The sequence below is a fragment of the Pipistrellus hanaki genome (assembly GCF_964339955.1).
Source record: "Pipistrellus hanaki genome assembly, chromosome: 1".
Lineage (NCBI taxonomy): Eukaryota > Metazoa > Chordata > Mammalia > Chiroptera > Vespertilionidae > Pipistrellus > Pipistrellus hanaki.
This window is the reverse complement of record NC_140503.1, coordinates 140,691,946-140,718,810: the sequence shown is the minus strand read 5'-3', so window position 1 is coordinate 140,718,810 and position 26,865 is coordinate 140,691,946. Positions and strand designations below refer to the sequence as shown.

Sequence of the window (26,865 nt, the reverse complement as noted above, 5' to 3'; positions counted from 1 at the left end):
CTTTCAAACCACCGTACAGCTAATGGGAAAGCAGATATTCTGCCCATGAGGACTGATGATTATGGACATTTTTAAAAATTCTTAACCAGTAATCCAGTGAGCTATAGTCTTTTTGCTGGTGGATGTTAATGAAGATAGTGAATCACAGTAAAGTGAAATGCAATGAAATGAAGTGTGCTTATGTAGCTAAAGAGTAAGACAGCTTGATGACACCAATAGAAAGTCCTTCCTTCTATTCATATAATTATTTCTCTTCCTTTTGTCATAAAAAAGCCATTGCCGTCACCCTGACATTGGAACACAATTTGGGTTTTCGCCATAATTCTATGATTGTAATTCTGTGGTCTCAAATAAATACTTGTTGCCTCTCACTGAAATAATTTATTTGGGAAAAGTAAAGAATTGCAACCTGATGCCTGCAGACAATGGTGAGCCACATGCACACACTGGACTGGACCAAGATGGAGAAGGAACTTAAGGGAAGGGACGCTAAGGGGAGTCGCAGTTCCACCCATAGAGCTCTGTAGAAACAGGGTCTAGAGATGACCCAGAGCACACACTCCTCCTAGAAAGCCCCAGCTCCTCCCTCCTCCCTCCTGATTGTGTCCAAGTTGAGTCTCTGTCATATCTTTTTAAAAAATTTTCTTTATTGATTATGGTGTCACACAATTGTCCTCTTCCCCCATTCCCATCCCAAACCCCTCCCCAGGTATTGCCTCCCCCCACATTGTCCATGGCCACTGGTTAGGCTTATATGCATGCACACAAGTCCTTTGGTTGAGCTCTCCCCTTTGCCCTCACCCTCCCCAACCTTCCTTCTGAGGTCTGACAGTCTGATCACTGCTTCTCTGCCTCCAGGTCTGTTTATGTTCATCAATTTATGTTGTTCATTATTTCCCCTAGATGCGTTAGATAATGTGATACAAGGAATTCCCTTATAAGGACCGAAACTGAGATAAGCCATAATGGTTATGCTGCGAGGCAAATGAATCAGTCTGTAGTGAGTTCCTTTCTGGGCCAACAGTTCTTTTGAGTCCCCATTTCAATGTCAAACAGTTCCTTATGTGTACATGTCAGCCATGGTATTTCACATTGGTTGGTTGCCATAATTTTTATCAAAGTTAGTTTGGGGACGGAATCATGTAGAAATCGGGAGCCTGGACTTTGGGGTCAGGGGGAAAGTCTATAAATTATGGTTTTTCTTGAGCCAAAGCATATTGTCCTCACTCATAAAATGCTGTCCAGCGTGCAAATCAGTGTGATGGGGTGCTCAGTGTTGCCTTTACTTGAGGTCTTCCTTGGGTGGTTGGCTGTTGTGTAAATTGCTTCCATTAACTCTGATGAAGCCCTAGCTGGTTTGGCTCAGTGGATAGAACGTTGGCCTGCGGACTGAAGGGTCCCAGGTCTGATTCCAGTCAAGGGCACATGCCTGAGTTATGGGCTCCATCCCAAATAGGGGACGTGCAGGGGGCAGGTGATCAATGATTCTCTCTCTCAACACTGATGTTTCTCTCTCTCTTCCTCTCCCTTCTCTGAAATCAACAAAATAAAATTAAAAAAAAAAAAAAATAGTAGTGGGTGAAAAGGTGGCCTTATCTTTTGTACCTTCTCCTGGTGGTGTATTTCTCTGACTTTCCAAGTGGTTTGCCTTAACAACTGTGGCCACAGACTACCCATAAGATACAGACGGCCTGGCATTCTGGGCTCAGCAAGTCAACAGCCAGGGGTAAGCAAAGAGCATGGAGGACACAGCTGAACTCTCCCAGCGGCTGGAGAGCTGTCTACACTCGCATCTTCAGAGGCAGTGGAGGTTGTGGGATTTGCTCTTAATTAATTCTTCTGTTAATAATTCTGTTAATAATTCTTCATGTAAATGAGAGATCTATAAAAGACAGTTCTTTGTAAGTTGCTTTTCCACCCCTTTGACCCCGACATTAGACTTGAAAAAAAACAAACACAACAATACCAAGAACAATTTTTATTAAGACAGCTATTAGTGAAAGGTTACTGTCTTTTCAAAATATCCCAGAATCTACTATGAGGAGCAAGCTAGGGAATAAACATCAAAGCATAACAGCATATAATGCTCTGATGTGTATGTTAAACAACTTTTTCATTTATCTCATTATTCATCTTTTCTCCAATTTAGGCAAAGATTATAACAAAATGTGACATTTGTCATATGAATGGTTCATAACATGGGAGTGGCCATGCTTCTGAATTTTGTTCACGTCACCTCCTAGGCACATTACATAATACCTACATATTCTGGTTTTGCTCCTTAAGAGGTCACCAGCTAATGGTTCCAATTTTATAAGAGAAATAGACATGGAAACTTTGTCTTTGTAATTAGAATTGTCATTAATAGAAGTGTTACTTATTCATATGCTCTATGGACTACAGAAAAACAGTATATTTTGTATTAATTAAAATAGAGAAAAAAATAAAGTCAGATCCTTCCAGGCATAAATGTATATTTAAATGTTTACAGTAAACAAATACACCTCTGAGTGAAGGTCTCTCCATATTTCCAAATAATGCTGAACATACCTTATGAATTTTACATTTGACCTCATTTTGGGGGTAAACGCGGTTGTGAAAACCAAGTTACAGAACTTTCTTTAAAAAAACACACAAAAAACAACTCACCCCTTAACACACACCTCTCTCCGACACTGGTCAACACAGCCTGGCACACTACGGCAGTGCCTTCCGGGAACACAGCTCCCCTTTTCTCTTTGGTTTGAAGTTTTAATGTCAAAATAAGGTCTTACAATAACCCTGTCACAAAAATAAGGCACCTTGGTGCTGTAAAAACACTAGTTCTTTGCCGAAGGTTATTATGTGCTTTCATCCTCATCTGCCGTCTCCTGTCAGCATCTTCTTTAAAGATCCGTTTTTTCTTCATAGCGACACCAACACGCGGCCCGTTGGCTGTCCAGGTACGGCTTACAGCCCAGATGGATCACACTGTCAAACAGGAGCTCCACTGTGGTTTCACAGGCTGCAAGGTAAGAAAGTGCCATTACTGTGGGGCACCTGCAAAGCATCGCTCTCTCGTCATCCATATCACGGTGTCCAGCACAGTGTCAAGCATGTCCTCTGTGGGCACTTAGGCGTATGCTCATGAAAATCCCCCCAGACCCTCGGAAACCGGTGACATATACTGGTATCTTCATACACAAAGGCTGTGTCAGCCTCTTCACCATGCACCAACTTGTTGTTTGCATGCAAATAGTCAACCCAATTTTCTGTGCTAGACAAACGAGTCTCTTGCAGCAGCACTGAACAATTAGTTCAACACTTTTGGTTTTTCCTTATTTATTACTTTACTTATGCATTTTTGTTAAACCCGAGGATATTTTTTCACTGATTTTTAGAGAAAGGGTGGAAGGGAGAAGGAGAGACACACAGAGAGAAACATCAATGTGGGAGAGACACATCAATTGATTGGCTCCCACATGTGCCCTGCAACTGAGGTAAGTGCCCTTGACTGGAATCGAACTCAAGACCCTTCAGTCTGCGGGCTGACTCTAACCATTGAGCAACCAGCTAGGGCTATTTATTATTATTTTTTATCCTCACCTGAGGATATGTTTATTGATTTTCAAAGAGAAAGGGAGAAACATCGATATGAGAGAAAAACACTGCTTGGTTGCCTCCCGAACGAGTCCCCACTAGAGATCAAACCCGAAACCTAGGTATGGGCCCTGATCAGGAATCGAACCCTCAAACTTTTGGTGTACACAGGATGATGCTCCAGCCAACTGAGCCACCTAGCCAGGGCTCATTTTCCTTTCATCAGAAAAATATCACTGTTAGAGATGCCTGACAGCATTCTTAAGTTTGCATTTCAAGGAAAGCTTTTAAAGTGCAGAAAAAAATAAAGGTTAAAAACAGAGAAACCTCAAAACATTTCCTTCTAGCCAATGGCAGCTAAAAACTGATCACCCATCATTTAAGATGCTTAAAATGAATGGACCTAAGTTTTTTTTCTTTGACCAATATTCAAATCTAGCTTGGAAGGGGAGACATAGGAATCAAAGGTGTTTTTCCTCTGGTAGGGTTAGAAACATTTTTTTAAAACCATAAAAATGATAATAGATTTCCTTAGGAACACCCAGATGATATTATCCTAATATATTATACTTATAACACAGAGTGGCTTTCAGTTGTCCAAATACTTCCAGTTTTAAATATTCACATTAAGAAAATTTTCATTACAAAATCTTGACATTATCAAAGTTCCACAAAAGACTGTGCCATTAAGAAACACAACCAACCACAGAAGTATAAAGATTCTGATTATTAAATAAAAGATTGCAAGTAATTTTGTTTCTTCATTTAGCTACGTTAGTATGAGCTCAGATCAGGACACAGGAAATACATCCACCTGTGCTTCAGCTGTACAAGTTTAACTCAGCTGAAAGCATGTAAGTGATTCAGAGGCTGTGAATTCAAGTTCACTTCCTTAATAATTAGTAGGATTTCAGAGTCAGACCTATGAGGCTACGTTGGGAATACTGTAGTAGACGGAACACAAGTTTTAGAGTCAGAAGCATGTAACTTGGGGCAAGTTACTTCTTTCTGAACCTCAGTTTCCTTCCTTGAAAATGGGTAAAACTGACCTACTTTTGGACTTTTGTAAACATCAGTAAAAACATGTCAAAAGTATCTAGCACCGTCTGTTATGCAAAGTGTCTAAAAATTTAGTTTTCTTTTGTGCCCCTTCTCATTGCCCTTCTTTGTTCTCAGTGTGTGGTACATTCTCTGGCTTCACAGTAAAGAAACCTCGTAACTGATATTAATGGTACAGTGATGTGTATTTCACAAATGTCTCATGTTACCCTCATGACAACTCTCTGAGAGGGATGTTACCATTCTCATTTATAAATGAGAGAGGGAAACACCTTTTTCTTAGCTGACTTTTGCCTTGTATCCCTTCACTGTAATAACCATTACCATAAGTACAATTATATGCTGAATCCTGATCCTCCTCGCAAATCACTGAACCTGGGGTTGGTTTGGAGGATCCTCCTGACAGATATATATGAAGAGACAAGAATTAAGACTCAAATCTTCTAGAACTTTCTATGCTAAATCCAATCCTACTCTTAAAAATTATATACATACTTTTTACATTGATTTCAGAGAGGAAGGGAGATGGAGAGAGAGATGGAAAGATCATGATGAGAGAGAATCATTGATCAGCCAGCAACCCGGGCATGCGCCCTGACTGGGAATCAAACCATGACCTCCTGGTTCATAGGTTGATGCTCAACCAGGGAGCCATGCCAGGTAGACCCAATTCTACTCCTCTTAATTCAACGGGTCCAGAGTTTGCAAGATCTTGCATGAATTCTTCTCTGCCTCACAGTCCCTCCTCCCAAGATTCCCCAACTCTTTTTGCTTCCATGGCTATCAATCATGTCTGATTACAAAACCACTGCATTCTCATCCCAGAAAATTGAAGGGGCTGAGTTAACATAGAGAACGTAATATAGAGGGGAAGACTTCTATTGGTAAATCCTGTACTGAAACACGAAGCATTAATAAAGCCTGGCAAACTGCACCGGCCCCTGAGGCGCCAGATGATCCTCACCCTGGACGTGCTGCGCTAGCCCCAGTGTCTTCTGCACCTCGCGGCAGATCTTGGAGAGGCAGTGCTGGAACTCCTCATCGCAGTCGTTCTTGCTTTCGCCACAGGTCTCGTAACACCGGTCGTGGTGGTTGCAGCATTTTGTCAGGGAAGGGATGCCAATATTGAGCTGAAAGAGGCATGTGGATGGATTATTACTGATGAAATTCAAAACTCCTCTGCTGGAGTTCTGCATTCAACTATGAAAGAGGAACCAATGACAATGACTGCTGTATAATTTCCAAATCTATTTCTGGGCACAAATGTTTTCTATTTTGTGTATCTCTCTATGACTCTCACCGCACCCACCCACGTTACTCCGCAGTCTTCCTCTCAGCCCTGCCTTAAAGCTTCCCATTAGGCAATGTTAGAATAGTCACAGATAGCTGTGGTAACAAACACATCTTCCAATTGTCCAAAGCACAAAACATAGCTTTAAAACATAAAAGTAAAGCAAAGAGCATTAAAAGTGTTCTCCAGGGACTTGGCAAGTCTTGACTTTTAGATATTCCAAAGTGTTTTATACCTCCTCTCCCAATAATATGTACTAGTACTTTATATGAAATGTCCTTGAAAAAATTTTAAGTCCTACAACTCAAATTTTGTTTGTTCTTTTGAGGTTTAATCTTCCATTGTTCATCCAATCCCTAAAAATATTGCTCCTCTGCATCTTTAATTTATCTTTAATTATTTAAAATTAATTTATATGCAAAATCTTTGTGTCTATGAATCCACTCTCAGAAACATTTTCACCCATTACATTTGGCTCAGATCCAGCTTCCCCTCCCACAAGCACACAACTATCTCACTTAGCCTGGTTCTAATACAGAAAATATTATGTCTTATCTATACCTTTTCATCTTGAGTAGTCTTACTTCTATATTAAACCACATTTATACATGAGGAAATATCATTTAAATGGTATTAACATCTCCAAAGTTTAAAAATAAAACATGAATTTTACTACATTTAGTTTTGTTAGGACTTAAATGTGTTTTTAGCTATAAAAGAATATAGTAAACCTGATCACTACTACAACAGGCAAAATTACTTGTGAACCTGAGAACACACTGGTAGTCTTGCATTATTAAGAGTATTACAGAGCCTATCATAAAACTTATCAAATAAAAAATAATATTTACTTGAACACCAAATAGTGGAGAGCCACATCCATTCGGCGGGGAAGGTTTAAAACCATAACGTGGGACGGGCTTAGATCCTAGAAAATATAAATGGTATCATAATTAATTTTCAAATATGATAGAAAATACATACACAAAAAAGTCTACAATGTGTTAAGAGTAGTTTTGGGAACATTTACTATTTGGATGCTGACATAGTATGTCTTTATTCTGATGAGCTTGAGAATGCTAATTTGTTTGAGAAATTTGAAATATGTTTTTATTGACTTTAGAGAAAGAGGGAGAGGAATAGAGAAATAGAAACATTGATGAGCGAGAAACATCAATCAGGTGCCTTCTGCATGCCCCCTACTAGGGATCGAGCCTGCAAGATGGGCATGTGCCATGACCAGGAATTGAACTGGTGACTCTTGGTTCATGGGTTGATGCTCAACCACTGAGCCACACTAGACAGGCTTAAGAATTTTTATAAGAGTTTATTTGAAGCCCTAGCCAGTTTGGCTCAGTGGATAGAACATTGGCCTGCAGACTGAAGGATCCCAGGTTTGATTCCAGTCAAGGGCACATGCCTGGATTGCAGGCTCGGTCCAACATACAGGAAGCAGCCAATCAATGATTCCTTCTCATCAGTGATGTTTCTCTCTCTCTTCCTCTCCCTTCCTCTTTGAAATCAATAAATATATATATATATATATATATATATATATATAAAAGAGTTTATTTGGAGAAACCAAGATGGAGGCATAGGTAACCGCCTAACTGCAGCCTCACACAACAATTTCAAAAAATACAACTAAAATATAAAGTGGACATTATCCAGAACTACAGGAAAGTTGACTGACTGGAAATTCTACAACGAGAAGGAAAGAGAAAACCAGAAGGAAAATCAGAGGAACCATAAAAGCCTAAGGTACGGAAATACTTTGCGTGCACAGAGAGGACGGAGCTGGAGAGGAGGGGAGAATGAGTGCCTGGCTGGCGTTCCCTGGCGGGAAGGAGATAAAAGCTCCGGACTGTGCTGAACCCCAGTTCCGACAGCACTGAACCCCAGTTCTGGGCGAGACCCTGGGGCCCCAGGTCATCTAGAGGGAATCTGGACTGTAAGGCAGAAGCTCAGGGAGCGGCGAAAGTAAGTCCCCGAGTCGCGCACATTTCGCACATTGGACAGACTGTTGATTGAGCCGCTGGATTGCCCTAGCGGGAAGGAGACATAAGCTCCGGACTGCTCTTAACCCCACTTCCAACTGCACAGAACCCCAGTTGCGGGCTCGTTGGGGGAGAGACTAGACTGTCTGGTAGCGGGTGAAACCCTAGGGCGCCTTTCTCTCAGAGGTGCTTGCAGCGAGTACCAAAGGACACTGAGGAACATTGAGACTCAGGAACCTCATAGGGCGGGGCTAACCGGAAGCCAAGGCTGTAGTCTCCACCCTGAAACTCCAACCCATCCAAGCTGAGCACAGAGGCTCTTGCAGTTTTCCAAGTCTAGTCAAATAAGGCTGTCTCCTGGCATAGATATAGCTGATCCTCCCATCCTACCAACTCAGGGAAGCAGCGAAAATGCCAAGACAAGGAAACAGATCACAAACAAAAGAAATGGAGGACAAAAAGCGACTGGATATAGAATTCAAAATCACGCTTATAAGGTTTTTCAAGAATCTCCTAGAAAAGGCCAATAAAATAAATAAGACATATAAGATATGAAAAGGGATCAAATAGAAATAATAAAGGATCAACTAGAAAAAAGAATACATTCTCTGAAATAAAAAATATTACACAGAGTCCTAAAAACAGAATGGCAGATCGCAAGAATCAAGTCAAAGATTTGGAACACAAAGAGCCAGAGGACACTCCTCCAAAGAAACAAGAAGAGAAGAGAATCCAGAAAGTTGAAGATAATGTAAGAAACCTCTGGGACAACTTCAAGCGAACCAACATCAGAAGTATGGGCGACCCAGAAGATGAGAGAGAGCAAGACACCGAAAACATATTGAAAGAAATAGTAACAGAAAACTTCCCCCACCTGGTGAAAGAATTAGACTTACAAGTCCAGGGAGTGCACAGAACCCCAAACAAAAGGAATCCAAAGAGGACCACACCAAGACACATCATAATTAAAATTCCAAGAGCAAAAGACAAAGAGAGAATATTAAAAGCAGCAAGAGAAAAGCAGGTAGTTACCTATAAAGGAGCACCCATATGATTGTCAGCTGATTTCTCAGCAGAAACCATGCAGGCCAGACGGGAATGGCAAGAAATATTCAAGGTCATGAATAACAAGAACCTACAGCCAAAAATACTCCACCCAGCAAAGCTATCACTCAGAATTGAAAGCCAGATAAAGAACTTCACAAATAAAAAAAAAAAGCTAAAGGAGTTCATCACCGCAAAAGCAGAATTATATAAATTGCTGAAGGGGGTTCTTTAGGAAGAGGAAGAAAATAAAGATAAAAATTATGAACAACAAATATGTACCGGTAACTATCAACAAGTGAATCTAAAAACAACAAGGGAATTAAAAAACCTGATGAACAATATTAACTGGTGAATATAATAGAATCAGAGGTACGGAAGGGGAGTGGACTGACAATTCTTGGGGAAAAGAGGAGTGGGGGGAGCGGGAAGAGACTGAACATAAACTGTGCACCTATGGATGAGGACAGTGGGGAGTGGGAAAAGGACAGAGGGTGGGGTGGGAACCTGGTGGAGGGGGAAAAAAATGAGGAACTTTTGTAATAATATGAACAATAAAGATTTATTAAAAAAAATATAGAGTTTATTTGAGCCAAACTGATTATATATATGCCAGGGAACAAGATCTCAAATGTTCCACTCTATTCTACCTAATTATTTTTATTTCTCCTATAGTGAAATATGTACAAATGTATACTCATACACATTTGTGGTAGTTCACAGAATGTAATTATCTTGGTAAACCTATAACATACAAAACATACAAAAGCTTATTCTGGATTTCTGGAGATTTCAGAGGTTATTTGCCAGATTGAGTCCATATGTGTGAAAGAAATCCCCCCTATTTTCCTGAATATTCTAACATAAATATTTAATCCTCATTTTAGAGAGAGCGAGAGAGCAAGAGAGGGGGAGAGTGAGAGAGAAAGAGATAGAGATAGAGATAGAGAGAGATAGAGAGATAGATAGAGAGAGAGAGAGAGAGAGAGAGAGATCAGTGTGCAAGGGAACATGGAACATTTGCCTCCCACATGCACCCTGACCTGTGATCAAACCCAGAACGTGAGTATGTGCCCTGCCTGAGAATTGAACCCATGACCTTTTGGTGTACAGGAGAACGCTGGAACTAACTGAGCCAAACCTGTACAATTTAGAACTTATGAATTGTCACCCTAGCCAGTTTTGCTCAGTGGATAGAGTGTTGGCCTGCTGACTGAAGTCTCTTGAGTTCAATTTTGGTCAAAGGCACATATACCTCGATCCCTGACTCTGGATGGGATGTGTGCAGGAGGCAACCAATGGAAGTGTCTCTCTCACATCAATGTCTCTGTCTTTTCCTTCCAGTCTCTCTAAAAATGGAAATATATCCTTGGGTGAGGATTAACAAAAACAAAAAATAAAACGCATGAATTGTTTGTTCCTGGACTTTTCCATTTAATATTATCAGACAACAGTTGATTGAGATTAACTAAACTGTGGAAAGTGAAGCTGCAGATAAGGTGGTGATGGTGGTGGGGTCTACTCTACCTTAATATAAGACCTTTATACCATTACTAGAGGCCCAGTGCATGGATTTGTGCACTGGTAGGGCCCCTCAGCCTTGCCTGCAGACATTGCCAGAGGGGTCAGGTGTCCTGGATTGTAAGAGGGTGCAGGTCAGGCCAAGGGACCCCACTGGTGCACGACTGGGGCTGGAGAGGGAACTCGGGAGGGCTCCAGGGCATGCCTGGCCCATCTCGCCCAGTCCTGATTGGCTGGACCCCAACAGCAAGCCAACCTACCAATCAGAGTGCCTGCCCCCTGGTGGTCAGTGTGCATCATAGCTACTGGTTGAACATTTGAATATTAGGCTTTTATTATATAGCACTAGTGACCTGGTGCACAGATTCGTGCACATTGAAAGGAAATTAATTAAAAGGTGGCTGGTGGGGCAGGACTGGGCAAGTCGGGCTGGACACACCCTGGAGCCAACCTCCTGTGGAGTGGTGCTGTGGTGCTGCGGCTTGAAAGGCATCTGCAGAGTGAGCAGAGTCTCAGTCTCACCTGAGAACATGCTTGTATTCATTTTAGAGAGAGGAGGAGAGAGAAACATCAGTGTGCAAGGAAACATGGGACATTTGCCATGGGTGGAGTCCCTCGGGCTGGCCTGTGGGGAATGGGCTGAAACTGGCTTTCTGACATCCCCCGAGGGGTCCTGGAGTGGGAGAGGGCGCTCTGCAAAGTTGCTGTCGTACAGGGTGTGGAACGCGAATGCCAGTGTGCAGTAAACCAGATTCGGGCTGACAGTGGCCCAGCAACAACATAACCCAGGGCCGAAGGTGGACTTGTGTGGCTCCATGAAGAATTGGGCTCCCTCCTCTCTGGTTTCAGGGTGCATCACCCAAGAACTGCCACTGCCAAGTCATTGCAGCTCAGCAGCTCTTGCATTGAGCATCTGCCCCCTAGTGACCAGTGCACATCATAGCGACCAGTCAGACAAAGGGAGGGACACGTAGCATATTAGCCTTTTATATATATATCCTTACAGGACTATACACGCTAGCCCAGACTCAGGCCAATCATTTCACAAACATACTCCTTTGCCATCTAAGGAAAAAGGTCAGAAATAAACTTGGTGAACTATATTACTCCAGTTATATTCTCCTAATAGTACCAATGGTTCAGTAACAAAGTGAGAGGTGACATTATCATCCATCTTAAACTTTCTAAGGTACTTTAGAAATATCTCTCCTCTTATAATAAAGAAATCATTTCCATGAACCAAATAGTCACCTACTTTCTCTTTGAATGTTTCCCACCATCCTCCTACAGTAGCAAGCAATAGCCTGTTCCACTGTGGAAATATATCCAGTTATTACAAATACCACCTCATAATTGGATATTTGGGAGAAACACAAAGTATTTCATCAACTTGTCATTCAACTAACATTGATTACTACAAGACTTAAAGGTAAGTTTACCTTCCAAAATAAAGTGAGGGGTGAAAAGCAACCCTTCTAGAAATCAGCCTAAGCAAATAATCCTCTCAAAGTAATGATCTGTAGAGGGCCCCCCTGGAAGACACCTGGACATTCTTTAGATTGTTGCTGACCCAGCCGGATATTGGCAGAGTCATGTCAGTTGCACTCCGGCCCTGGGAGTGCGGAGATGTTCTTAGTTCCTGGCTTGTGTTTGTCCAGGAGGAAGGAGTGGGTGGGACCTGGGCTCTCCCAGGCTCCTTGTTTTCCTGTGAAACCCCCTGTGTATTAGAGAATAAATAGATGTGCTGTGTGGGTCAGGAGTCGTCAGTCTCTCCAGCAGAGGAGGTCGGTGACCCACCTGGGACCCAGCTTAAACCAATTTCTGCATCAACTCTCTTCATTTCATTACTTCTCAATCCCTGGCTGCCTCTACGCAGAACCAATTTCATCTCTCTTTCCATGCTGGCTACAAAAAAGGGAGATCCCCGCCGCATCCGGCCCCGCAATGATCTAAAAATTCATTTCAATGTGTTGCTAAGACTCTCATGCTCAAATGAGATGATCCAGTAGAACCTGAAGTGTACTAGCTCAACCTCATGAAGACAGAAGGCTCCAGGCTGCTCCTCTGAGTGAAGAGTCACATGTACACAGGGAACGGTTATGCTAGATCTAGAAAAGAGGAGGCCAGTGACAGAAGCCGGTCTTACTTTTCCAGCACTGTCCAAGAAGGGGGCTGTTTCTGGGGGCCTTGGAGGAGGATGGCAGATGCCTGAGGCTAAGTCACTGAGCTCTTACACCTCCTCCTCTTAGCCCTTCATTCTTTTCTTTCTTTCTTTTTCTTTTTCTTTCTTTCTTTTTTACATTTCTTTATGAAGGTATCACATATTTGTCCTCATCCCCACATTCCCATCCCAAACCCCCCTCCCCCAATGCATGCCCCCCCACACCCTGCTGTCCATGACCACTGGTTAGGAGTCCTTCATTCTTAAGAACAACTGTTTATGTTTTGGCTTTCTACTTAAAAGGGCCTATAGATGACCATATGCTAACCACATGGATGTCTAATGGGCACTTCAAACTTAAGATGTACCTCCTAACATTGAGCCTCAAACATGTTCCTTCTACTCCAGTAATAGCAACTCCATCCTTCAAATGCTCAGGGGAAAAAACATTAGCCATTTTTTCTCTCTTGTGTTCTTATATCCCACATCCAATTCTTCAGCATATCCTGTTGACTCTTCCTCCAAAATATTCAGAATCTAACCACTTACCACCTCCAATGCTGTTATCCTGCTCCAAGCCTTAACCTCCCAAATAGTCGCTCTACTTTTTTTTTTTTTATATATATTTTATTGATTTTTTTTACAGAGAGGAAGGAGAGGGATAGAGTTAGAAACATCGATGAGAGAGAGTCATCAATCAGCTGCCTCTTGCACACCTCCTACTGGGGATGTGCCCGCAACCAAGGTACATGCCCTTGACCGGAATCGAACCTGGGTCCCTTCAGTCCCCAAGCCTAGATGGGAAGAATTTTAAAAACAAAACAAAACAAATCCACTCCCCAACCACATGGAAATAACTATTCACTGATTTCACTTTTCGACTTTGCTCCTCTCTTGATCGTGGGACTATCACCCAATGGACAGCTGAAATCTGAAGAGCTGCCTGGACTGAGATAATAGTTTTTTTTCCCTACAGATTTTCCTTAATTTGATGTAAAAACTTCCAAACAGACCAATAGCTTTCATCTGAGAGACAGTGAAGCAGATGAGAAGCCGAAGGGGGAAGGCTGTTGGGTCCCACAAAGGTCATACCACTGTTTTGTAGGAAACAGAGTCTAAAATCCAACCTGCTTTCCTAAACACCCGAGACTTTAAATTCATGATTATTAATCTCCAGAGGGCCCTGATGCTACTTGATTTTTCTAGTTCACACACTTCCCAAATTTTCCTCAAATTTCTAACAATTCCATCTTCCCTCCCTCCCAGCTCATGAACTTGACTTCTACTTCACTGAGAAAAACAAGGCAATTGGAAGGGAACTTGAGCATCTACCCACCTACCCGGCATCTGTACCATATCCTCTACCTCTGCTCCTATTAACAGGACTATGCCACCTGTGCTCTTGGCCATTCTATTTATGAACTAAAGACTAAGCACATTGAGGGGGTTAACTTGAAGCGCAGGCAGACAGGGCAGAGGCCCAGTGGGAAGCAAAGGCAGGTGGAACACAGGCAGGGGCAGACACGGCAGTTTGAGCAGCCTAACCACAGCAACCAACTGAGCAGAACTAATAAAATGTTTCTGGACTCAAAGCGGGAGGCATGGGAGAACAAGGAAGGGCCTGTAGGGACAAGATGTACCACAGAAACAGAAAGCTCAGCATGGGAACAGAAAGAACACGGAAACAGGGAAAGTCCAGGCTTGTTGCCGGGCAAAAACAATGAGGGACTCAATCAGGTGACGACACAGGTAGCCATGGAGCAGGCTTGGAGCAGATATATAGCCCTGGACCACAAAGCTTTAATGGGCAGCCCATTATTGGGTCCCCCTCCCCTTGTGGGGAGTCTGAACCCGCTTATAGCTCATTCTTCAGCGTCCCGAGACATGACCGTGGGAAAACACCTCGGCTCACCATTCTGGACATCAACATGACTCCAATAATTCTCCTTTTTCTCTCTTTTATAACTTGTTTTTAACTCACTACTGAATCATTCTCAAAAATATACAAATATGCTATTATTTCTACTAATGACCCCCAAATTGTGTGTGGATTTTTTTTTTTTTTTTCCACATGGTCTTCCCATTTCAACTCCATCCTTCCAATTATTCAGGTCAAAAACTTAGGACTCTACTCATACCCTCCTTCTAAGCCATTAGTAAATCCTTTTAGTTCTTCCTTCAAAATATGTCCAAAAATCCAACCACTTCTCACCACCTTTATTACTACCAACCTGGACAAAACCACCACCATCTTTTGTCTGAATGCCTGCTCCTGCCCTGCTGCCTGCATTGCTGCTCCCTCATCTCCCTGGGCCCTCCTCATTCTCAGCACAACAGCCAAAGGGATCCTGTTGAAACACAAATCACTAAATAAATGACTTATTCATAGTTCTAAAAACACGGCACAAGCCAATTTTGCTTTGTATTTTTCAAAGGAAATCGGAAAGTTTTCTTCCTCAAATCTTCCCTGCTGTCCAGGAGAACAAGAGAAAAAAAGTACTAGCAACCATCACATTTGTCCTCTATATAATGTTAGCTCACTCTCAATAAAGCCTGACCCCACCCTCGGGAGGATGGTAAGAGGGAGCAGATCTCTGTAATGCCACTCCTTTCAATGAAGCAAGGATAACGGTATGCCACGAGTCTGTGCCCATTAATCTGACCACACCCTCTCTACCATTAAGACTTATTTTTTTTAAAAGCTCCCTTGACAGCACTATTTAACACCATGTTCTTCTAGCTCGGAGGTTTGTCTAGTTCTGTTTGGCTCTTATTAGGTCACGTGCATTCCAAAATATGGGAAAGGCTGAAACAGGGTTCCCAGGCGACTTCTTCAAGTGACAGCAATGACAGAACAATTTTCATCATGTTGGAATTATCAATGTGTTGACTTGGAAAACCGCAGTCCTTTGCAGACAGTACTTACTAAGACACAAAAGGGTTTTCCCTAAGCATACCACTTCCCAAATTATCAAGTTCATTTGAGTTTTTGTGCTGGTGACATTGCTCTATTCTTCTGAGCTGCTAAGCATTATCTAGGCCGAGACTTTGTCTACTCTTACTGGAACCTTGAATTTCCAAAGCCCAAGTACTTTATCTGAACCTAGTACGGTACAAGAAAAATCTCTGCCCAAAATACCGAGTTTATTAGTACCAAGAATGCTACCAAACAAGTTCTCACACTCAAACATAAGTTTAAAAACATGAAAAGGTAAATCAAAGTCATTATATGAATATCAACCAAAATGAGGAGGAGGCACCACTGATCCTTACCCAAGACCTGACAGAAAATAAATTACTGTTGATAGAGTAAATTTCTAGAGGAGTTACCAGAACTCTTTCTCAACAATAGAGTACACCAAAAAGTCTGTACAAAGGTCGCAACTTATTTTCTTTAGTTCTGCAGGGGGAAAAAAATAAATAAAATTAAACCCATTCTTGAGACAGCTAAACCATCATGACTTTAAAATTCTCGGTGTGCTTTGCATCTTCAGCTGACTGATCTAAGGAGCTAATTATAGAGCTAAAATGAACGTGTTCCTCTCCTTTTCCATGATGCGCATGGCACTGAGTTCTGAGGCAACCTTGTGCAACTACAAACAAACCAAAAAAAAAAAAAAAAAAAAAGGTCAGAAGCAGTGACAACAGGGCGGAGAGTGCCGCTCTCACACTGTCACTGAACAGGTGCGATGGAAGCCGGGGGCTGGGTGACAGGAAAGGCAGGGTCTAGCAGGGGCGAGTGTTCCCGGGCCGGAGGGCAGCGTCCAGGTCCGCCCGGCATGTCCCCCCGCACCCCCACCCCCAGTCCCCCCAGCGGCCGGGTCCAGGCCGGCCCCGCAGCCAGGGCCCCGCTCACCGTCGCTGCACTTGTACTGGCAGAGCCCGTCCTCGCCCCCCAGCAGGTCCAGGGCGGCGTTGAGGTAGGTGTCGATGCGGTGCACGCCGTTGCGGATGGTCTTGAGGGTGGCCCTCCAGTCGGTGGACTGGGCCTCCTCCTGGCCCCGGAGCGCGGCGGGGAGCGCCAGCAGCAGCACCGCGAGCGCGGGCCACGGCAGCAGGGCCATCCGCAACGGGGACCCCCCGGCCCCTAGAGCCGCTCCGGGCGCCCCAGGCAGCGGCACGGGCTGCGCGCTCCCCCAGGCCAGCTCCGCGCCCCGCCTCTCCCGCGGGAGGCGGGCCCCGTGCGCCTGCGCCGGAGCGAGGGGCGCCCGGGAGGCGGGGCCCAGCTCCCGTGAGTATAAGGCGACCAGGCGTCCCGCTTTTGGCGGGACAGTCCCGATTTTTAATAATTTAAAAAAAGTCCTGATTTTTGGAAAGAATGCACGACCAGCTAGGGAACGGCGGGAGAACAGGAAGGGAATGGACGGTTTTCGGCGGCCATGTGGCTATTTAGCCAGGATAGGAGTTTTATACTATTTTTGTTAATTTTATAATGTTAAACTTTAATAATAACAAATAATTGTTGAGAACGGATTACCGAGAACGGCTTATCAAAGTTTGCATTGTTGATCGGTTGTTAGAATTGTGGAATACGCGCTGTCCTTACCAGGAACTAATGCTGAGACTGAACGCGTTTTTTTTTCCTACCGTAAATAAAGAGTGGACATCAGAAAAATCACAATTAAGTGTTGAGACTTTGAAGGCCATTTTAGGTGTGAAATATAATTTAACAAATTCAATTTCATGGCCTTTAAACACCGACAGCAATCTACTAAAAAAAAAAATTCACTCAAATGAGAAATATGCCAAAGAATAAAATAATACTATACATAAATTTTTTATTATATTTGTAAATTGCACTTATGCTGAAATTTTTAAAAATATATTACAATACTATTTTTGCGTTCTATGAAAATTTTTGTTGCTCCATATAGACCAAATTTTAATCAAGGACCTCCCCCCCCCCCCCCCCCCCCCCGCCAATGGTGTCCCCCTTCACCAATGTTAAAATCTGGTCACCTTACGTTAGTACTTACTGCTGGAGTGGGTCGTGCTGTCCTACAGACTCATACAGGACCCCTGCCCACCGCAGGCTGATCACGTGAGTCCCCGGAGGAACGGGGCGCCTGAATTTTAAAAAAATACATATATTTTATTGATTTTTCACAGAGAGGAAGAGAGAGGGATAGAGAGTTAGAAACATCAATGAAAGAGAGAAACATCGATCAGCTGCCTTCCTGCATATCCCCCACTGGGGATGTGCCTGCAACCAAGGTATATGCCCCTGACTGGAATGGAACCTGGGACCTTTCGGTCCACAGGCTGATGCTCTATCCACTGAGCCAAACCGGTTTCAACCCTACTCATGATATTTTCTAACTTGATAGCTCAAGTGACGTTTCTCTGTGCTATTCTCTCCCCTGCCTCCCAGCGCTGTGCAATATCCTTAAATAAAAATTGCAGTAATTTTTACCAGAGCTATAAATATCCGGTTATCTTAATATCCTGGCAGTTATCAAGAATCTTACAGTAAGTTCCAGGGCAGTATTGCCAAGTGTTGCAAATAGGAGCAGCCTTTCTATAAGAACCATGGATAAGCCCTAGCTGGTTTGATTCAATGGATAGAGTTCGGCCTGAAGATGGAAGGGTGCCAGGTTCGATTCCTGCCAAGGGCACATACCTGGGTTTTGGGCTCCATCCCCAGCGGGGGGCGTGCAGGAGGTAGCCAATCAACGATTCTCTCTCATCATTGATGTTTCTCTCTCTCTCCCTCTCCCTTCCTCTCTGAAACCAATAAAATACATTTTTAAAAAGGAATTACGGATAAATTCTAGGCTGGCATTTTGTGTGTGTAACAAGCTTCAGGAGTTTACGATGATTGTGTGGTGCGGCATTTTTAAGAATGATATCCCTCTGTATTGAGAGCTTACTCTGCCATGCACTCTGCCTGCACGATCTCTCACATCCAGAGCACCGCTTTACAGGGATGCAGCCTTTGGGCCATTAGAAACAGGAGCCCTTCCCCACAGATGGATGCAGGCCCCTCCTTTACTCAGCCCTTCAGCAAGGTGCCCTTGGGCTGTGGTCAGCTGGCACCATAGCGGAGGAAGATGAGAAATGTGACCCAGTGGTAGTATCCTCCTTCTCCAGGGAAGGAGTGGAAGTCACAGGACACTGCCCAGTCAAACCAAGGCCTCTTTCTGCCCTCACAAGTTGCCAAATGTTGTTTTTCCTTTACTTTGGACAGCATGCTTCAACACATTTGGAAAAGGAATGTGCATAGAATTGCCTTCTTTTGCTTTCTGGAGTTTTATTGTTTTGTTTTTTCATCTCTATAATGTGGATATTGGACTGGATTACTTCTGTGAGCCTCCCCCAACACCAACACCAGAACCCTTAAACCAGGATTGGTGCTCCAGAAACTGCCTGGTAGGGAATAAATCTCCCAGGTAGGGATTAAGTCTCCCAAAAAGAAAGACAGAATATAACAAGGAAACCTGGTTCCAGCCCCCAGGCTTTCCTTTTTTTTTTTTTTTTTTTTTTTTTTTCTTTTTCCTTTTCTCTATACATTTGCTCCTTGGTGATCTCATCTATTTTTTTTTTTTAAATGGTTATTGTTAAGAGTATTACAGATGTCCCTCTCTTTTCCCCCCATTGCTCACATCCAGCTGGCTTCTGCCCCACCCCAGGCCTTCATCACCCTATTGTCTGTGTCTATAGATAATGCATATCCTACGTATCGATAATAAAAGTCTAATGTGCAAATTGTCTCCTCCAGTGGTCAGTGGTCGTTCCACTAGGAGTTTGGCAGGGAGACTGGGAGTACAACTGCTCGCTGTGATGTGCACTGACCACCAGGGGGCAGCATGGAAAATGGCGGGCTTCAGCAATGTGGCACTGGTAGCAGGTGGCAGTGGAGGTGCTGCTGGCCCTGATGGGCCCTGACGAGGGTGGGACCGTGGCAGGATGGTGGAGCAGGTGAGTGGGCGGCACCAAGCTAAGGCAGGTGGGTGTGAGCAGGGGCCATATTGTCCTGCTGATTGTCCCCCAGATGGTGACCAGCAGCAGCAGCGAGGAATGGGGGTCGTGGCTCGGCTCCCAGGCACTGAGAGAGCTGGGTGGGGGGGCCTGGCCCCCATCCATCACCCCACAGGCAGGATGGTGGAGCAGGTGAGGGGGCAGTACAAGGCCAAGGCAGAGTACCAGATGGGGCTTCGGGGCTTGGAGGCTAGGCGTGCAAGCTGGGGCCCAATCTCTTGTACTGGGCTTCTAGTCTTATCTAATAAAAGAGTAATATGCAAATTGACCATACCTCTGCTGTACCCACCAGCCACGCCCACCAGCCAATCAGAGCGGGCATGCAAATTAACCCCAATCAAGATGGCCATGGCCACAGAGAACAGGCTTGGGTTTTTCTGGCAATGGAAGAAGCCAAGCTTTCCGCCTGCCCTGGCTGGCCTAGGCCTCCACTCAAGGATACAAAGTTTCAATTATAGAAGGTAAACAAATCCAAACAGAAATAGCTGCCAGCCACTGAGTGAGCAGGAGGCTTGGCTTTGCTCCAGGCTACAAAGTTTCAATTGTAGAAGGAAAATAAATCCCAGATACCAGGGCCTATGTTTGGGTCACCAGGGGGCGTGGCCAGCCTGCAAACCACCACAAGCCCCTCGCCCAGGCCGTCCCACGCTCCAAGGGAACCCCCACCCTGATCCGGGACATCCTTCAGGGCAAACCAGCCGGCCCCCACCGGTGCCCCAGGCCTCTAACCTTCATAATAAAAGAGTAATAAGCAGATTGATCATCACTCCAACACATAAAATGGCTGCCCCCATGTGGACACAAGATGGCCACCACAAGATGGCCAGCAGGGGAGGGCAGTTGGGAGGCACCAGGCCTGCAAGAGAGGGCAGTTGGGGGTGATCAACCCTGCAGGGGAGGGCAGTTAGGGATGACCAGGCCGGCAGAGGAGGGAAGTTGGGGACAAACAGGCTGGCGGGAGCAGTTAGACATTAATCAGGCTGGCATGGGTGTGGTTAGGGGGTGATCATGCTGGCAGGCCAGAAGCGGTTAGGGGCAATCAGGAAGACAGGCAGGCGAGCAGTTGGAAGCCAGGAGTCCTGGATTTTAGAGGGATGTTCGACTGCCTGTTTTGGCCCGATCCTGTTAGGATCCTGGTGGGTTCGGACCTAAACAGGCAGTTGGATATCCCTCAAGTGGTCTCAAATTGGAAAGGGTGCAGGCTGGGTTGAGGGACCCCCCCATTCAGAACAGTCAGGAACTTTTTGTTGGGAGCCAGCAGAGTTGAGGCAAGCAACTCAGTCTTAAGAAAATAGAATTAAGTTCCTTCTAGCAGAAGTTATGCGGTGCCCTGAGGGCTTGGCCAGAAGATAAGATTAACCTGCAGCTTAGCATCTTCCTGCTTAGCATCTTCCTACCACTTTCCCTTCCTGATCCTCCCCCCTAGATAGCCCAGCCTTGGAATGTTGCACCTTGGACTGTTACACCTCCCTGGTAGTTAGCCAATCCTGTGTTGCCAGATGCCAAAGACCCCTCTGTATAGGCAACCCTGCCCCCCTTTGTTTCTGCTGTATAAATACAGCCATTTCAGAGAATAAAATTGAGGCTTGATCAGAACCTTGTCTTGCCTCCATTCTTTCGCGTTCCTTGTTTGTTCATTCTCTTAGGTGGTTCCTGCGTGCCCCCGTTGTTGCCCCGCGGGTCGGGACAGCTTTTGTCTCCCTCCTGCTTGAGAAAGCCAGCTGCATACTCAGTTGCCAGCCCTCTCTGTGCGCACGCCTCTGTACCTCTGCCTTCCATAGCTCCTCTGAGTCTCAGTGTGCTTTTCTCTTTCCTTCTAGTTGTAGAATTTCCATTCAGCCAGACTTCCTGTGGTTCTGGATGATGTCTGTTTTGTCTTTTACTTGTAGTTTTGAAATTGTTTTGTGAGGCAGCAGTTTAGGTGTTTATCTATGACACCATCTTGGTTTCTCCCGAGGCTAATTGACTTTTAAGGTTAGTTTTAGAAAGGCTGTGCAGGTTTTGTAGGTTCTCCTGGGACATTTGTCAGTAAGAAATCAGGCGACTCTGAGTCACCATGTTTAGAACCCATGTGGAGAGAGACCCTGTAGAGAAAGGTCTGAAAATAGTCCCAGCTGAGTCCACCCAGCCCAGGCAGGCACAGGAGTGAAGAAGCCTGAGGGAGGACCCTCGCCCCAGCCTTGTTGGACAGTAACTGCATGAGAGGCTGGAAGGACAGCTGAGCCCAGTCAATCCTCAGACACAGGAGCAAAATAATAGGCCATTGTTATTTAAATGACTGTTTCAGGGTTCTTTCTTACACAGCCATAGGTAATTGAATACTCTCCAGTATTCAGAGACAAAAGGAATTTAAAATCTGGGCAACATGGTAGAAGAGGAGGAGTTATGTTCATTGGCCACAGAGTTCCATTTGGAGAAGATAAAACATTTCTGGAGATGGAGATGGTTGCACAACAATACAAATGCACTTAATGCCATGGGCTGTATAGTTTAAAATGGTAACATTTTTATGTATATTTTACCAAAATGTTTAAAAAAAACATTGAGCAGTAACAGATTTTGGAATTTATGGAGAAATATGGAGGAGGCATTTCTGTTACCAAAACAGTTGGGCTCTATCCAGGACTGGACCCCAGGAATTGAAGGTAATATTTTTAAAAATACATACTTTTATTGGTTTAAGAGAAAAAAGGAGAGTGAGAGAGATATAGAAGCATCAATGATGAGAGAGAAACATCAATTGGCTGCCTCCTGCATGCCGCCTACTGGGGATTGAGCCCACAACCTACACATGTGCCCTGACAGGGTTCCTCCTGGTTCATAGGTCAACAGTGAACCATTGAGCCACACCAGCTGGGCTGAAGGTAATATTTAGGTGAAAAACATACCCATGCTTTCAAGACGATGATGGCTGAGCTTTAAAAAACTAATATAGGCCCTGGCAAGGTAGCTCAGATAGAGTGTTGTCCCAATACACAAAGGTTGCAGTCAGGGCACACACAAGAATCAACCAATCCTATATAATAAAAGGGCAATATGCAAATCGACCCTAACAGTGGAAAGACCAGAACGACCGCTCGACCACTCACTATGAGGCGCACTGACCCCCTTTTGGTCCCTACCCGTTGACTAGGGAGGGAGGAACGGGTTTAAGAAGGAGCAGAGGCCTGGGGTGGCCCTGTTTCTTTTGAAATGCTATGAGCTATCCCGGTGGAGCTGTACGTCCGGAGGTCATGGCTAGAGATATGATGTTTGAGTCATTGGACGGTGGGTAGGATTTTAAAGTGAGTCCGGATGAGGTCACCAGGAGAAGCACAAAGAGAGAGAAGTGACCAGAAGGGGAAGGCTGGGAAGGAGGCTGAGACCCGCAGCCAGGGCGGCAGCAAGCTCAGCAGAAGACTGGGATGCCCTGAGGGTTGCCCATGAGGTTTGATGCCAAGGAGGACAGAGGTTGTGTTGTGCTGTTTGTGGAGAGGTGTCAAGAGTCAAGAGGAGCCCTAACCGGTTTGGCTCAGTGGATAGAGTGTTGACATGCGGACTGAAGGGTCTTGGGTTCGATTCCGGTCAAGGGCATATACCTTGGTTGTAGGCACATCCCTGGTTTGGGGGTGTGCAGGAGGCAGCTGATTGACGTTTCTCTGTCATCGACATTTCTAACTCTCTATCCCTCTCCCTTCCTCTCTGTAAAAACAATCAATAAAATATATATTTTTAAAAAAGAGTCAAGAGGAACTTGTGAAATGAGAAACTAAAGACAATTTTTTCCAAGAACCTTTAATTTGTAAAGAAGCAGGGTGTGGGAGCCCCTTTCACATCCCGTGTGGCTCAGGGTTCCGGATGAGGGTTCGTGTTCTGTAGAAGGCCGCACACAAATGAAAGAGACTAGAAAAAGATTTAATTTGGGAAAATTGGGGGAGGGGCAGGTGAGAGCCCATCTCTAGTGGGAGAACTACCGCCTTGCCTTGCCCAGGCCTTGCCATCCCTTTTATTCAGGGTTGGGATACACCCATTGCCCTTAGGCAGGTATTAGGTGGATTATCATATCAGTAGGGATTTACAGGATTATTTGGCAGGGAAGTTGCCTCAGGTACCATTGTCTTAATTAGATAGGGAGTGGTTGGCTCTGAGCTTTCAGAGCTTCAAGGTTGACAAGCCTTCCACATCTTTCTGTTAGTGAGACAATGATTGGTTTCTGGCAGCAGGGAAATGGGACAAGAGCTGTGAGGTTAGTTATTTCCCTGTGACAGGTACTATGGCAAATACTTTATTTCAGTATGTCATAACATTTTCTCAAAATTCCAGTTTTCATTTTAAAGATTGAAAATGAGACACAAAGTAGATACTAACTTGCCCAGGTTCAAGTAACTAGTACGTGATATAATTAGGGTGTGAAAGTAGGCTTATGTGACTCCAATGTCACTCAACTAGCTAAACCTTTAGTATAGTCAACATGTCACCCCTCTATGATGAGATCATTTAACCACATTTCTAATAAAACACGCATGCTAGACTAAATATTTATTTGAGAATTATACAGCAAAATTGCAATATGGCATAAACTTTGCAGCAAACTTTAAAAATATCCAATACAATTTGCTTCTTCCCCCCACCCCCCACCCCCAGAGAAGTACTAGTTATGCAGTATCATTTCAATTAAAATGGAAATCCTGAAAGAAAAAGAGTGGGAAGAAGAGATCACAGTTGTATATCACAGTTTTATACATTGTACTGAGAAATGACAGACCTTCCCACATGGTGGCTAATCCAGTCAAAATAATTGGCCACTTTGGTGTAAACGCCCGGGAAATCTGGTTTTCCACAGTTTTCACCCCAACTCACAATACCCCAAATGTATGTCATGTTTTTCTCATTCTGACAGACTAAGGGGCCTCCAGAGTCCCCTTTACAGGCATCAATGGAACCATCGTCTGTACCTGAGAAAGACAAAGGAAAAAGGAAATCACACATTTACTTACATTCGTCAAGGCCACCATGCTGCCTTCTGCATGGAGTGAAAATGACTTCGCTTTCTCACACTTTCTTTCTGGCATTACCCCTGCTAGGCCCAAGGAGTTGTAGGATACAGGTTGGAAAATGCTTGTTCTACTCATTCTCTAAACTCTTTAAGTGCCCTCCCTGCCTTCCCTACTTTACGTAGGTATATACTGTGATGAGATTGCATTCTGAAAATGTTAGCATCAAATGCTGAGTATGACAGGTATGGTGCCAAATATTTTATTTCAGGAGGTAGTATCATTTTCTCAAAATTCCAATTTTCATTTTAAAGATGGAAAACGAGGCACAAAGTAGACACTAAATCAAGCCCCGGTTTAAGTCATTAGGAAGTCATGAATGAGGGTGTGAAAGGAGGCTGAATGGGAAAACAGGAACACCTAGTGCCTATGGAGTGCTTACATGTGTCAGTCATTCATTGCGTTCATCTTCAACACAACCCTATGAGGTATCATTATTATCCCGATTTTAAGATAAAACAAATAAGGTACAGAGAGGTTATAAATATTAACCTCTCCGTTGTCTAAGTTGATAGAGCTCACAAATGGCAGAGTCTGGACTTAGGCAGCCAGACCTCAGAGCTGGTAGCTTTTGTGCTATTCTCCCCTTTTGTCCTCTGTCATCCTGAGCTTCCTTTTTACATGGGAGGGCACAGGAAATAGCCCGTTTACTTTTTTTCCTCACTCGTAGAACTTTCTAAGCTTTTAAAATCACGGTACCCAAGAACTCATAGGGTGTCAATAACTTTGCCTTTTTCAGTAATACACGACTTATTGGTGGCTTCCACAAAACATCATAAATGCACTGCCTGGCCAGTACCCTGCCTTTGGTTCACCACCAAAAGCAGGAACTGCTGCATCGTATTAGGTAGGGGCACTGGCATCACTACACTGTCACAGGAGACGGTGGCAGGTGTTGTAGGAAGTGCAATGGGGTTTCTGAGGAGGGAGAATTTAATTCCAGTGGGATGCATTTGAAATGAGATCGCTTGGATTTTTATTTTGAAGAAGGTTGTGCTTTGATCCTGCATATACCAGGTGTCCGTAAGGCTTTGGCCAAATTATGTAACTTCTCTGATCTCAGTGTCCTCGTCTACTAAGATCCTCAGTTTTGAGGAAACTTGCTCAAGGTCACGTGAGTACTAGTGGGTAAAAACAGGGATGTAAACACAGGAGTCTGGTCCCAGAGTCTGTGCTCTTAATCACCTTGCTCTACTGCTGTGTACTCGCTTAAGGGAGACTTTTCCTCTTAGTATTAGAATGAGGGGACTTGAATTAAGGGGAGGGGACTGAAAGAGTATGATAATGCGACAGCCAGGAAACCAAATGAAAGGGTTCAGAGCCCAGAGCAAGGAGGCTAATTCGGTGTGTGTGTGGGGGGGGGGGGGGGGGGGGGGGGGGAAGAGGGGGGGAGAAGAGGTGGAGGAGGATACATTTTGGTTAGGGGGTATGTATAAAAATACATCAGAGAAACCACTGAGTACTGACCTGCACATATCATTTCTTTTTCAAAGAACCGATCTTGGTAATACTTAGAGCAATTAGCTATTAGTTGAACTTCACCCCAATGCAGTGCATAGACTTTTTGGTTATCTAAACGAAGCAAGAGAGAAAAAAAAAACACATTTAGAAGACACAAATGAGAAATCTGAATAAATATTTAGTCTCATAGTAAACCATTAGGAAGATATAAGAATATGCATATTCTCAAATAGATTCATAAGCTTTTGAGTAAACCTTTGAATTCATTAGCTTATTTAATCATACTCTGCTCTTATCCCCAGTTTCTATACTATTTGTCTTTCTAAAAATAGTCCAGGGACATTCTGAAGTCAGACTGGTTTAGTCCAAGAGCTGGGTACTCTGAGATGACTGAGGTAAACTCCTTTTCCTCTGATTGCCTAGTCCCGTGGGGGATTTGGGTAGGAATCAGGGACCAGGGTCTTCTCACCTAAACAGCTTCTATTTTCTTATAGTCCTCTTATTTCCTTCAAGGTGCTTGTGGAGTGGAAACAACTTGTTAATGTCAGCAGTTAAAATAAATGCATATGAAGTTACCAGTGTGTATGTGTTTTTGTGTGTCTGTGAGGAACTCCATCTCCTAAGTGATCTGAAAGTGGTTAAAAGAGGATTTAGGATTTCCTCCCCATTTAAGCTAGAGATTTGGGACTTGAACATTTTGGGTCCAAGGAAGGAGAAGGACCAGATAGTGGTGCTAATCCA

The 26,865-nt window shown here is 44.1% G+C and overlaps 2 protein-coding genes across 7 annotated transcripts in view; both read right to left on the bottom strand.

Moving 5' to 3' along the window:
* Positions 1 to 1,963: 1,963 nt before the first annotated feature.
* PLA2G12A (phospholipase A2 group XIIA) lies at positions 1,964 to 16,834 on the bottom strand. Its single transcript, XM_084873121.1, has 4 exons — positions 16,509 to 16,834; positions 6,781 to 6,857; positions 5,603 to 5,768; positions 1,964 to 3,004 (listed from the first exon to the last, which is right to left on the bottom strand). The coding sequence occupies exons 1-4, from the start codon at positions 16,714 to 16,716 to the stop codon at positions 2,886 to 2,888; spliced, it is 570 nt and encodes a 189-aa protein (XP_084729247.1). The 5' UTR covers positions 16,717 to 16,834; the 3' UTR covers positions 1,964 to 2,885.
* A 7,301-nt stretch (positions 16,835 to 24,135) lies between these two features.
* The window catches only part of CFI (complement factor I), a 46,291-nt gene continuing 43,561 nt past the window's right edge, over positions 24,136 to 26,865 (bottom strand). For all 6 annotated transcript variants that reach the window (XM_084872372.1, XM_084872371.1, XM_084872373.1 and 3 more), the window contains 2 exons: positions 26,131 to 26,235; positions 24,136 to 24,564 (listed from right to left, as the gene is read on the bottom strand). In XM_084872372.1, the coding sequence (XP_084728498.1) occupies positions 24,347 to 24,564; positions 26,131 to 26,235 (323 nt within the window). In that variant the 3' untranslated portion in view covers positions 24,136 to 24,346. The remainder of the gene's footprint in view (positions 24,565 to 26,130; positions 26,236 to 26,865) is intronic.